General features: G+C 37.6%; 2 protein-coding genes across 2 annotated transcripts; both read right to left on the bottom strand.

Annotated features, from left to right (window-relative positions):
• Positions 1-293: 293 nt before the first annotated feature.
• On the bottom strand, positions 294-1,008 carry LOC128866857 (general odorant-binding protein 56d-like). Its single transcript, XM_054107873.1, has 2 exons — positions 837-1,008; positions 294-741 (listed from the first exon to the last, which is right to left on the bottom strand). Exons 1-2 carry the CDS (start codon positions 894-896, stop codon positions 388-390), a joined length of 414 nt encoding a protein of 137 aa, XP_053963848.1. The 5' UTR covers positions 897-1,008; the 3' UTR covers positions 294-387.
• A 4,118-nt stretch (positions 1,009-5,126) lies between these two features.
• Positions 5,127-5,852, bottom strand: LOC128867825 (general odorant-binding protein 56d-like). The gene is made up of 2 exons (XM_054109364.1): positions 5,685-5,852; positions 5,127-5,570 (listed from the first exon to the last, which is right to left on the bottom strand). Exons 1-2 carry the CDS (start codon positions 5,742-5,744, stop codon positions 5,217-5,219), a joined length of 414 nt encoding a protein of 137 aa, XP_053965339.1. The 5' UTR covers positions 5,745-5,852; the 3' UTR covers positions 5,127-5,216.
• Between the last annotated feature and the right edge of the window lie 8,427 nt (positions 5,853-14,279).

Below are 14,279 nucleotides of genomic sequence, written 5' to 3'. Positions count from 1 at the left end.
CAGCTTCAAAATCGCATAAAAATAATACGCAAAAACGAAGCCTTACAGGATTTTGCGCTGAACTCCATCTACATTTTTCCATTTGACCTATGAGTGAATTTGCAGTAATGCCGTGCTTCGAGATTTTCTATTGAAACAAAATAAACTTTTTGTATTAAGCCAAATTCCTTAAATTTTTCACAATCTCCGTATGCGAGATATCACTTTTTTTGTGACAACCTAATTATGGTAGATTTTAACATCGAAGAAACACACACCAGCCAATAAGGAATGAAAAGTATCACATTTGGGCAAAAACATTTATTACGAGACACTAAAAATGCTTTAGAACAAACGAAATTATTTGCAACCCAATTACATAAATTAAACTAAATCACAGAATGAAATTTATTCAAGGATTTTCATATTTTCGCCATAATAGCACTTGTACCTCTCGAGAGCGGCATCACAGTCATTGCTACCCGTTGCACCATTGCATTTGGCTTGAACAGCCTTCACTTTCTCCTCGCCGGCCAATGGACCTAACGACTTATTCACAGCAGCCTCATCGACACTTCCGTTCTTAACGTAGCCCAAATGCTCTTGGAAGCACTTAGCAAAGCATTTCGCATTCTCGTCGACAGCGCTGAAACCTCCAGCACGCAAATTGAGTACATCCGCCTCGTTAGTGCCGGTCTGCTTGATACAGTCATTTGCTATTCCGCGGACTTTCTTATACTGCGCCTCAGTTAACTTGATGCCCTGTAGAAGATTGGGTATTAGCAAGGTTGCAGTAGTTGTGTAGTTCAGAAAGGATATCAATAACTGGATATATTCCAAATTCGAACACCACTTACTTCTTGAGCGACAGCGGCAGCGACGAAAGCAAGTACAGCAGCAATAACGAATACTTTCATTTTGATTTGTTTATTTTTTTTCCTTTGGCAGGTTTTAATTATATTAAAAACAACTGGAACTCGCGCTCACTGCGAATGTTGCCGGAGAACTGATTGCAGATTGCCAGGCGAATTGTCTTTTTATAATTGCACTCCAGCTGGCAGATGTTGGTGATTTTATTGGTTTTATTTGTTGACATTTTGCATTTGCTCTGCCACGCTTAAAGCTTCTAAGTACTTTGATTCGATGTGCAATTTTTTGAAGCAAGGCTTCGTTCATTGTTTATTTTTTAATCGCTACAAATTAGCTGCGTCTGAGTCTGTTCAATTGTTGGGAATACCCTGTGATGAAAAGCCACAAAGCCCAGCAAAAAATATGGGTCATGAACTGATATCTGACGGAAGAAGTCATACCAGTACGACAGTGGTTGCAATTGTACCAGTCGCAAAGTGGCCCAGTAGCGATGTGCGCACAAAAAATATGAATACCTCAAGCTTTATGAATACGCAAAAGAGGATTAGAGGTATACAAATACTGATGGCGTCAATTATTTGCTTCATTTGCTGCCTTCCTTTGCTCGTTGTGAACCAGTTCACTAACTGGTTGAAGACTGGTATATGTGCTGACTAGTTCATTAATCGGTACAGTGCTGATGCAAGGGCTAATCATTCACATTTCGCATGCTTGCACTGAAAAACGGTCAAAAAGGAACAACTTCAGCTGCAAAGCAAACCGGTAGCACCGTAAGGTATGCAGTTCAGAACTAGTCGGTGGACTGCAGGGTAGTAGGTCGTAATAGCTGTGAATTTCTAATTATATGTACATAAATGCGCACACAACTGGTGCTGTCATATGAGTAAATAATTCAGAGTTATATTATACACAATTGGTTTGATTATATTTTTTTGAAAATATAAACAGTGCTTTGCGAAATTCGCAGTAAACATTTGATGTGACCTTCTTTAAATACACAAACGAATTTCTTGGTGATATCGATACAAAGCGTTTGAACACAAGCTTTGATTTTATATCGCTATTTTCCAAGCATCAAAGTTGCAATCGGTAGGAAAAGAGAATGGAGAGAAAAACTTTCCCTTACGCAGCGGGTGAAAGTTGCATTTGATTTATTTATTTCTTTGTTGAACTGGCGATTTCTGAGAGTTGTTTTTGTTGTTTGTTGCTTTCTCAAATATTCCGGCTCAAGCCTTTCAGTTAATGGTGAAAAACATTGCAAGATACTAACCGAATTTTTGTCCTGAAGCGAACCATATTTAGCAAATGAAAAATACTTGGCTGAGCTTGGAAAATTTTCCATGGCGTTAGTATTTCGTGGTTGGTTTCAGCATTTGTTTTAATTTCAATATTAATTTTAATCGTTGTAAACCTAAATCGACTACACTTAAGTTTCACATACATTTTTGCTCATTAAGTTAAATAGGCCCATTAAGGCCCGAAAAAATAATGATTTTCAATAATCTTTTTTGCTAGTAAATTGCTTTGTTGTACAAGAACAAAAAATAACATTAATACATCAAGTCTCGACTTGAGATTAGCCAAATTTAAAAAAAAAATATTAATTACAAGTTATCGCTGTTTGTGTGGGCCCGTTTCTCCAGAAGCCCTTGCGGTGCCTGATCGGAACTTTTTTTTTCAAAATTTCCAATATGACGGCCTCAGGTAATATTATTTAGATTTTAAAGAAAAAAACCGACAATTAATTGTTTAAAAAAAATCGAACTTTTTGAAAAAAAAAACTCCTCGATCAGGAACGCGTTTTTTATGTTTTTCAAAAGCAGTATAAATTTTACTGAAATCTGCCAAGCAGCTTTTAAGTTACAGTGATCACGAGTTCAAAAAACAAAAATTCTAATAAATGTTTAGCCATCCTAATGTTAATTGCGCCTACTGTTCCGACTGTTGCAAACCACCGGTTCCAGTCGCTGCAACGTTAAGGCCGTTAACCTCGTCATTTCCCCGCCGAACAGTTAAAACGTTTACTGTGTTAAACGCTGTTCGGCGAGGTTACTTTCGTCTCAACTTTCAAATTTAATTGCACTGCAAAATTAGCATATCAAGGATCAGGACGTGTAAGCCAACGGGAGGTAAGAGTTAATCCGTGCTATTATATCATATGTTATATATTGTATCACATAATATACATATACATACACACATACATACATCTATATAAAGCGTTTTTCAGTAAGAGCGCTTCAACTTTTTTTTTGAATAAAACACAAACGGTTTGACTTTTTAACTATTTTTTTTTTTATTATCGAGTTTGAACATATACATTTAAGTATGAAATTCGATTTCTTTTGCATGACCACCGCGTGCACGTTTTACGAAGTCCAATCGTTGAACCAAATTTTCGACCACTCTTTTGCATAAATCGGCCGAAATTCCAGCAATTTCGCGTTCAATATTGGCTCTGAGCTCACAAATCGTCGCCGGCTTGTTACTGTAGACCAATGACTTCACATAACCCCAAAACGGGACGGCTTGTTAAATGGATCGTAAAATGGGCGTAATGCTCTTAAAGTAGCAACAACAGAACGATTATTTTCATAAAAAATTTGCACGATTTGCAATCGTTGCTCAAGTGTGTAGCGTTCCATGATGAAATGTATACTAATGAAGTTTACAAATGACTAGCGAAAAATAAAAAATATTGCGTCGTTCGCCCTCCCTATCGGAAAAAAGTTGAAGCGCACCTATTGAAAAACGCCTTACCAATAAAAGATGATAGCAATTAGACACTAACACTTTTCTTCTTTTCTATAAAAAATATCATCGGAGCTACCGTGGAGGAACCGCATTATAAACCTTACAACTGCGTCGCTCGCCGATGATAACACCTTTAAAGTTTTGCTATCGAGCGCCCGAGCGGCTTTTGTTAATTGTTGAATAACTACAAAAGTATTTGTGGAACTTACTTCAAATTTCCACACAATATTTTTAAGATATTATACTTTAAGAAAATGAAAAAAATCCAATTTTTGAAAATCCTGACTACCTCTTACCCCGTAAATTTACTAACCACATCGTAATGTGCTGCTTTGAGATCTGACGTGATGTTTACTTTAAATCTTAATAAAAGTCAGATTCCATCTGCTATCGCTAGGAACCAAAAGATATATTCGTGGCTTAATGCCAGCCGGGTTAAACTAGCCTAACCTTCTTTTCCAATAATTTATACCAGCTTTTCTCCCCAACCTGAGCTACTTTCATTTCATCCAATAAATAACACCATGTGCTGTACTTACAATGTTTAATATATGTGAGTTCTTATGGGTCCACAGGGGCAAAAAAAGGCTAGATCAAATTGCCTCCATTCGCTTCTGCAGGACGCCAGCCACTTCAATTCGTTTCTACTTTTTGCTTGTCCTTGCTTTCCCCGTTTCTAGGGCTCTTCTTCATCAAGTCGGTCTGCCTCTGAGTCGGCTTGCTTACACGTACCAATCGATTGAATTACGAGTTTTTGTTGTTGTAGCAGCATAAACATTGCCATATATGGATGGGAATGCTGCTGAGGTGACAGTCCTTGGTTGGCTATAAATCCGGGTTGTTCCGGCCACGTAGAACCGACTGTCTTGGGAACGTGAATTACGGGTGTTGTCACTCCGCTCTCTTCGTAAAATGTACCAAGCCACGCCCACTTTCTTTTGAGTGTTTCAGTTCGCATTGGAGTTTGGCTTGTGCTAACCCATAGGCTTTGATGGGATATGCTGTTGGGCCGCAAGATGCGAAGTACTGTTCGGAGGCAACGGTTAACAAAAACTTGTAGTAGCTGCCAGTCTGCGCCTGCAAGATTACAAATTTCGCAGCCATACAGTAGGGTGAATTTTACATTCCAGTGGCAGGTTTTAATTTTGGTGTTACGAGTGAGCACAGAGGATCTCCAAACAGCTTTAAGAGGGTCAAAAACATGTTTGCCTGTATATCTTCTTTTGAGCCACCGCTTGAAGATATTGTGCTACCCAAGCAGCAAAAGGAGCAGACTGCTTCAATCTTAGTAGCGTCGATTTACAATTTTTGTGTACAGGTCGTGTTTAAGCGCATTCCTTTGCCTTTCGCCAACATTTATTTCGAGGTCTACTTTCGCTGCTCTCTCCGGATTTCGACTAAAGTTAGCCAATGAAAATTATTATGAACCTGATGAGTTACGAGGTGTTCAGGTGTGGAGCAGCAACACTCTTTCCCTTACGAATCCAAGAAGTACACACAAAATAATTTAGAATGCAAAAGTATCACATTTTGTACAGAATTTATTACAAAATATCAAAAATGCTTTAAGGGCAATCGAAATTACTTTCCAGATTAATAATACTTAGTATAATTTAACTCAGGTTTTTAACATTTTCGCCATAATAGCACTTGTACCTCTCGAGAGCGGCATCACAGTCATTGCTACCCGTTGCACCATTGCATTTGGCTTGAACAGCTTTCACTTTCTCCTCGCCGGCCAAGGGACCTAACGACTTATTCACAGCAGCCTCATCGACACTTCCGTTCTTAACGTAGCCCAAACGCTCTTGGAAGCACTTAGCGAAACATTTCACATTCTCGTCGACTTCGCTGAAATCACCAGCACGCAATTTGCGTACAGCCGCCTCGTTAGTGCCGGTCTCCTTGATGCACTCACCTGCCAAGGCGTGGACCTTTTGAATCTGCTCCTCGCTCAAACTGAGACCCTGTGGTTGATTGTGTATTGGAAAGGATTTATTTATTATGTAGCTCAAATGAGGATAGCAATAAATTCAGTCAGGAAAAAATTTCTCTCTTTTCTAAGATCGAAATAAACTTACGTCTTGTGCGACGGCGGCAGCAACGAAAGCAAATGCAATAGCAACAACGAAAACTTTCATGTTGATTTGTTTATTTTTGTTTTTGGTAAGTTTTAGTTGTGTTGAAAAAACTGGTTCTAGTTCTCACTGCGACTGTTGACTGTGAACTGATTGTGGCTTGGTAGGCGACTTGTCTTTTTATAATCGCGCTCAAACCGACTGATGTTAGTTTTTTTATTAAATTTATTTGTTTATTTGTCTATTTATTGTATATTTTGCCACTCGTTTGCGTTGTCATCGCGTAAAGCTGCGCATTTGAATTCTAAGAGCAACTTTTTTTCCTTAAGTTTTACTGGCTGTTCCCCACTAAACCATATGATTGATAGTTGGAGACACACAAACAAGATTTCAGTTGAGGCTACGGCTACCGAGCCAGCGCACCATCTTTTGGCTTAATTGACAGCACTCAAGGGGCCGGTCTTTGATTTGAAAATTCTCCTACAGTAATGCAGTATACGACAGTTTCACTGACAGGCGGCTGCCAGTAAGTCTATACAAACCTTCACTACTCCTCTGAACCAGCCAGGAGAGGAACTCATTTACACTTCTTTAATTCTACCAGTCATCTTAAACCCTTCTTACTAGTATTTGCTTGCATCGATTTTGATTGAAAGGTAAAGGGCATAAAGGCAATAGATCGAAGAAAGAAAGCATAAACCGCTAATTTATAATAGTCGTTTCTCTATGGTCGGTATTATAGCAGGACAATGTCACTGTTGCACCCAAATATCTGAGTCCATCATTCCATGACTTTTGCAGGCAGTTGCTAAGGCAACGTAAAAGTATTCATGGCGATCGATCAATGGATTCATCAGCACACATCAGAAATCAAGGAATAATTGAGACAGCAGAATTCTCGTAGTGAATCGAAGCTGTCGGAGCTGTCGTTCAACAAAGACCTCGGCGAGAGTATTAGGAATGCGCGAGCTGTCATTCACATCTTGAAAAGAGTCTAGCAGTTAACTCTATTCAACACCGATTTATAGCAAGCATTACTAGTTATTTAGAGAGCAGAATTTCTTTTCCACTAAGGCTGCAGACTAACGCTCCCACGACAGTCGGTTCTGCGTTACCGCAACGGCCCGGATTTATATCAGGCTAAGGACTGTCACTCCAGCAGTATTCCCCGTACATGTATGAGGAATGATTTTGCTCTTACAATAACAACAACATACGGGGTAAAAATGTCTAATTGCTTCCGCATCTAGCACTTTCTGCAACCTTACCTGGCTGCTACTGCTTTTTCTTTAAATTTTTCTAAATATGAAATGACACAGCAGTAAAAGATGCAGGTCGAATGAGAAGTTTGTCGATGAAACAAACGTCTTAAGCAGTAGAAACCGTATAACTTCAAAATATTGGATGAGTTTGTGGGACTAAGAGGAGATTATGTTTTAGAGATATCAGTTCCGGCACCTTGCGGTAACGGCTTTTATTTGCTTACAATCCTGCTATTGTTGGGATTTGTAATTTCTTACCAAGCAGAATTCCGGATTTTCGAGATTGTAATACTGGTATCTCGAAAATCTCGGGATCGTAAATATCGAAAAAGTTTACATCCCTACTGTGGAAAAATAGAATATTGAAGAAACCTTAGATGAAGTTTATGGAACTAAGAGGAGATTATGTTTTACATAGAGACGTCAATTCCGGTCCCTTGGAGTTTTAACTTTTTAGCATTTTTTTAGTCCCGAAAATTTCGGGATTATTTGCCTGCAATCCCGGCATTGTTGGGATTTGTAATTTCTTAGCGAGCAGCATTTCGGGATTTCGAGAATGTAGTACCGGGGTCCCGAAAATCTCGGAACCGTAAATATTGGAAAAATTGGCATCTTATTAGCATTGCATTTTTAAAGGTAGAATATATGCTTTGAATGTTCTTTACATCAATTTTCAGGAACTTATTGATGCACCCACGTAAATGTATATTTTTCAAACTGTAAGACGAAATAAAATGATTAGGACTGCAGATGAAAAAGGAAAGGATCTGCTATCTTTAACTAAATAATAAGAAGGATTTCTTCTCGACCCAAGTTTTCACGACAGTGAAGCTTTTTTTTGCTGCGGTACAACGAAGTCGTTCCAGTTGTGAAACGGATGAATGGCGATGAAAAATGTGCGAGTTCAATTTGCAGTGGTGCCAGCCGAAATGCTCTAGTTAGTCTAAAATTGGGATTAAACCAGCAAAACTGAATGTTTAATGGGTATTAAACACTTATGTATATATATTTGAGTATTTAAAATTTATATAAAGCAAAAAATGCGTACAACTTTTTACTGCGCTAATGTTTGAAATCACCTACCCTGCCAGAAGTCAAATAGATTAACGAAAACAACGCAAGACTGAGCCTTGTCGAGGCCCTATACTCCCGGGTGGAGTGAACAAGGGAAAAAAAATATTTGAAAAAGAAATTGCCGCAAAAGCTTGCCCACTCTGTATTTTTCTAGCGCTAAAACTCGCTTAAAAACTTGAGCAGAGCTCCGATATAAATTCATTGCATTGCACTAAATCACAATTTCAACAAGTATCAACCAATATCAAAGAGTCAAATGAGTTTATACTTAAGCGCTTTTTATTTATTTTCTTTTTTCGTAGTTTCGATCAACCAAAAATCATTAGTACTTTTCCATTTACAAGCAAATAATTCCTTCAAGCTTTCTTATTCGCGTAAGTACTTAAGTAAGAATACCTATAAATGTATAAAATGTACACTCAAACTGGTCTATGCTACATTTGTTTCTTTTTTTTCTGGTTTTGTGCTTCTTACTCCCCTGCATGATTTTTACTTATACAGTTCTAATAGTTTTTAATGATTTCATTTTACATATTTCATTGCAATTTTTTATTTGTTTCTACTTCTCTCATCAACAATTATCCAAGAAAAAGTACCCACTCACCGCCGGCATTATTATCCAATTTTTTTCTTAATTTTAATGTCAGTGGAAATACAGATAAAATCGATCTTCATGACTTCACTTACTTGTTGTTAGTTAAATAATTCCTTTTTTTACTAAAGGGTGATTTTTTAAGAGCTATAGGAAAGTTTTTCAAACAAACACCCGTAAACTTGAAAAAAATATATGCAATTTTTATTTAAATCGATAGTACAGTCCATATAATAGGACTATGAATAAGTTCGTGCGGTTTTTTTCGAAATTTGAAACTTTATTGACGTAAAATGGTTACAAATTTAATATTCAAAATATTGTCCATCGCTTACTACTACTTTTTCCCATCTTTCTGGCAATTCACGGATTCCCTTTGTGAAAAATTCGGTCGGTTTTGCCGCAATCCACGAATCGATCCATTTTTTGACTTCATCGTAATTACGGAAGTGCTGGTCAGCCAGGCCATGTTGCATCGATCGGAAGAGATAGTAATCGGATGGCGCAAGGTCTGGACTATACGGCGGGTGGGGTAGGACATCCCATTTGAGCGTTTCTAAGTATGTTTTGACCACTTGTGCAACATGTGGCCGAGCATTGTCATGTTGCAAAATAACTTTGTCGTGTCTATCGGCGTATTGCGGCCGTTTTTCTCGCAGTGCTCGGCTCAAACGCATCAATTGTCGTCGGTAGACATCCCCCGTAATCGTTTCATTCGGTTTCAGTAGCTCATAATACACAACACCCAGCTGGTCCCACCAGATACACAGCATAACCTTCAGGCCATGAATATTCTGCGCCGACGTCGATGTTGAAGCATGGCCAGGGTATCCATACGTTGCCCGACGTTTTGGATTGTCGTAATGGACCCACTTTTCATCGCCAGTCACAATTCGATGCAAAAAACCCTTTCTTTTGTGCCGTTGAAGCAGTTGTTCGCATGCCATAAAACGGCGTTCAACGTCTCTTGGCTTCAATTCATACGGCACCCAATGGCCTACCTTTCGGATCATTCCCATGGCTTTTAAACGTTTGGAAATGGTTGATTGATCAACTCCCAAAGTTTTTGCAACCTCTTCTTGCGTTTGAGCCGGATCTTGATCGAGCAATTCCTCCAATTCGGTATCCATGAACTTTGGCGGCGCACCCTCGCGTTCTTCGTCTTCCAAGCCAAAATCACCACTTTTAAAGCGTGCAAACCACTTCTGGCACGTTCGCTCAGATAGAGCATGCTCACCATAAACTTCCACCAAGATACGATGACTTTCGGCTGCTTTTTTCTTCATATTAAAATAATGAAGAAGAATTCCCCGCAAAAACACATTATTTGGCACGAAATTCGACATTTTCAAGTGTGGTAAAAATATTGTTGTTTACGCTTCAAATAAAAAACTTATACTGACGTTTGTGCCTTACGACAGTAGCTCTCCAATGAATGTTTGGAAATGTGGATCGATGGAATAATAATCAAGTTACGCCATCTGTTGTAAAACCGCACGAACTTATAAATAGACCTATTAATTTAATGTTTGAAGATTATTTCATGCAAATGTTGACCGCGACTGCGCTTCAAATGGTCCATCCACTTAGTCCAATTTTGGCATACTCTTCCAATGTAATCTAAAGGCGTTATATCGCACGATCTGGGTGGCCAATTGACAGGTCCCGAACGTGAAATAAAATGTTCACCGAACTCGCCTCTCAACAAGTCCATTGTTACGCGTGCTCTGTGGCATATGGCACCGTCTTGCTGAAACCACATGTCATGCAAGTCAAGCTCTTGCATTTTGGGCAAAAAAAAGTTGGATATCATTTCACGGTAGTGCTCACCATTAACAGTTACGTAACGATTCGCAGCATCTTTGAAGAAGTACGGTCCAATGATACATCCAGCCCATAAACCGCACCAAACTGTGACCTTGTGACCTTTTCACATTACATACTACATTGGTATACATACATGACTATACATTGGTAGCTCTTGCAATTCTTCTGGCTGATCTTCACTCCAAAATCGACAATTCTGCTTATTTACGTACCCATTGATCCAAAAATGAGCTTCGTCGCTGAACACAAAAAGTGGATGTTCGGCCAGCTTTCCAAGAGCCCATTCACCAAAAATTCTGCGTTGCGGTAGGTCGTTCGGCTTCAATTCTTGCTGTATTCTAGCTGTATTTTGAAAGGCTTCACACCTAAATCCTTTCGCAAAATTTTCCACGTTGTTGAGTAATAGAGGCCCAATTGCTGCGAACGGCGACGAATCGATAATTGATGGTCATCATTACCACTGGCCGATATAGCTGCGATATTTTCTTCAGTTCGCACTCTACGTAAGCGTGTTGGATGTCCAATAATGTAAATTTGGTTCTAAATTTAGTCACAATAGCTGGACTTCAGTGGGTCGATTAAATTGACCATAAAATGGAAGAAGCGCGCGATAAACTTTCTTAACAGAACACGCATTTTTATAATACAATTCAATGATTTGCAAGCGTTGTTCGTTTGTAAGACGATTCATGGTTAAATTATAGACCAAACTGAAGATGTTTGACAGTAAAACAAAACACGAAACGTGCGTCAGCTGTTTAAACCAACTGTTTAAAAAGATAATAGCTAAAAAATCACCCGTTATTTTATTCCACTTCATATACGAATCTATGAGTCTTCATAGAAGTCATTTGAATATATGGTACATAAGTCTGAAATACTGATAGAAAAGTACGTGCCACTACCCATTTTTTTTTGGTTTTGGTTTTTTTTTTCAAATAATTATCATTTATTGTATGCCCTGTCTACCTGAGTTCGTAGCGCTAAGACGGTCATCGTAACAGGCAATAATGTAAACTCGAAGCGTGCGCTAGGTATTAATGGCATCGAACGAGGTAGAAAGCAGAAAGCCGAGAAGGTGCAAAGTCTATTTGAAATCAATTTGATTTACTTTGTATCAAATATATTTACTATTCAAATGTGAAATTAACATTTTTAGAAAAAAAAACTTAACATCTGTATTCAGATTGAGTTACCTTTAAAGACAAACATGAGCAAAAAATCAAAAAATGCAAAAAAATTGCAAAAACAAGTCAAACGTAGTGCAAACTATAGATGATAAACCAAATCGTGTCTAATACACAGGCGAATTTTTTTCCTATACTTTAGTTACCTGTGCATATGTGACTTTTGCGCCGAAACGTGTTGCTTTGGTCCCTACGAAAAGCCATTTTCTGTGCCATTTGCGCTATCTGCTTTTAGTGTTACTGATATTATTGCCACTTCCTTGCTCTACCTTGGCACTGCAGCCATTTACTGCGCTTAATTCCTTGCGGCATCATCAAATCCTCGTTAAGTTTCGCAAGAAGTGTCAACGTCGTTTTAGAGTCGACATCCGCTACTGGTTGGAGCGGATATCGAAGGGCGTATCCAATATGGGTGCATGCAGATGTTTATTAGTATCTAAAAGGTTTAGTGAAGGTAAAAACATACATACATATACGCATAATTATATCAAAATTTGAAATATTTAGCAATAAAAATAATAAATTTTTTTACATAAAAAATTTAAAAATAATTTAAGCATAATTTATTGTATTTAAAAAAAATTGCGAATTGCTTCCGTATCAGCCGCAGTTGGCTGTGACGATGACTTGGCAATCGTAAAGCGATCTTAATTGTCCACTAGCAGTCGCCAACACAACTGCAATTATCGCTTGGCAACTACTTTTTTATATTTTTTTTATTTTAGTCTATGTACAATAATTATTACCTTTTATTCAACATTTCTATTTTCTTCGACTTAGAGAGATGTGCTTAACACAATATTTTTGAAGTGAAACTTCTTAGGCGTCGATGGACGAGCGAGAATGGAGAGTAAAATTTTAAGGTCATGCAACGTTTTGGACATTTTCGTTCCGCGAGAGAGAGAAAAGATATAACGTAGAGGAAAAGGAGAGAGAGAGCTATACCTTATATATATCTTAGATACACCTTAGGCTATTCACGTCTCCCTTTCTTTGTTTTTGTACCATATAATATTCTAAATTGTTTAGCGCCGTCGCGACTAAAAGAATCATGGCCGCTTCGACTGCGTCTACGAATGTATTTTGTTTTTGTAGTCGCAAGGCTTAGATTTTCGGCTTGGACGACATACGCATATTCAGGCATGAAGTGAATGCGCTGTGTTTTTGTTGTGTTTTAGAACATTTTAGAATGCGCACTTTGTTTTTGGAATGAAATAATAAAAAATTAATAATTAAATTTTTTCAATGTTTACAATTCCAATGCACGGTTTCTCCAATCAATTTTGAATTTATCAGACTGTTAAATAAATACATATCACAAATACAAATATAATAAGTATATACATACATAAAAATAGAAATAATAAAAAATAGCAAAATTTCGCATTGAAATTCTACAACTTTAAATTTTAATATCCTGATAAAATTTACCCCTCCATTGGAGACTCTTTTCAAAACCTTCGGTTGGGCAACCGGATATGGTATTTTCTCGTTCTATTCGATGATTCTTTTTAAAAGGTTACATCCATAATTCGATGGAACATTACATTTAAGGAAGCTACCTGGTAGCTCAAGTTGTTAGCTATAATAGAAATGTATTAATATCACGCCCAAGGTCGAAAAAGCCAATCCGAGTGCCCAACGGAGGGTTAAGATCGATTGGTGAAACCGGGCATATATAAGTTTGATTAAAATTGTTGCTTTATTTATTTCACTTTATCGAAATGTGAGATAATAAAAGTGAGATAAAATAATTTTTCAGAGCGCAACTCTTTCCCTTTTAGGCTAATTTCGATACTTAAAAAATCGGGCTTTTTCTGTAAGAAAATGTCCAATAAATTTACAGTTTAAATCTGATATAAAGTGACCCACAAAAACTAAATAAGAACTCTAAATACAGCAGGAGGTATCCCAGAGAAAAAATAAAATTTTTTTGCTTATCAAAAAGGGATTAAAAGCAAATATCTCAAAGAAAAGGCAAGATGTTTTTACGTAAGAGAAAGGAATTAATGGATTCATGGATTCGAAAAAAAGGTCATAATGTTATATAATATATATATATATTTGGCACGTACACCGTTTTTGGATGTTGGCCGAGCTCCTCCTACTATTTGTGGTGTGCGTCTTGATGTTGTTCCACAAATGGGCAAATGGACCTACAATTTTACGCCACCTCCGAACGGCAGATATGATATATATTTTTTATGAGGATCTTTTTCATGGCAGAAATACACTCGGAGGTTAATTATGTCACAATGTTACATAACCTCAAATAGTGCAAAAACCTATACCTTAACTTTCAAGCTGGAACGTCGAAGAAACCTGACGGGCTTTGGCTATTCTGATGTCAGCTTGAATTCAATACTTCAATAAGCTTCGAACATTTTTGAACTACCATAGTTTAGATTCTAAAAGTCAATAACAATTTGTGGGTCTTTTGTTATATTTAATTTTATTCTTTGTATCCTATTCATTGCCAATCCATTTAATTCCTTTCAAGTAATTTTTTTTTGACTGAATTTTCATTCCATATTCCATTCTTTCCAAATAGTTAAATCAGTTCATTTCATCTCGCTGCGGTGATTTATTTCATTTCCATTTTATTCCAGCCCATAACTCTACATTTCCTTCCAAAAAGATAAATCATTTCACTTCA

Source organism: Anastrepha ludens, chromosome 6 (assembly GCF_028408465.1).
Source record: "Anastrepha ludens isolate Willacy chromosome 6, idAnaLude1.1, whole genome shotgun sequence".
NCBI classification, from domain to species: domain Eukaryota; kingdom Metazoa; phylum Arthropoda; class Insecta; order Diptera; family Tephritidae; genus Anastrepha; species Anastrepha ludens.
The sequence above is the reverse complement of the archived record's forward strand: the minus strand, read 5'-3'. Positions and strand labels throughout refer to the sequence as shown.

Excerpts from the sequence above, each read along its gene's own strand:
- LOC128866857 (XM_054107873.1), bottom strand. The coding sequence starts at position 896 with ATGAAAGTATTCGTTATTGCTGCTGTACTTGCTTTCGTCGCTGCCGCT. Across the intron at positions 742-836 it reads CTGCCGCTGTCGCTCAAGAA|GGCATCAAGTTAACTGAGGC; the intron begins GTAAGTGGTGTT and ends AATCTTCTACAG.
- LOC128867825 (XM_054109364.1), bottom strand. The coding sequence starts at position 5,744 with ATGAAAGTTTTCGTTGTTGCTATTGCATTTGCTTTCGTTGCTGCCGCC. Across the intron at positions 5,571-5,684 it reads CTGCCGCCGTCGCACAAGAC|GGTCTCAGTTTGAGCGAGGA; the intron begins GTAAGTTTATTT and ends AATCAACCACAG.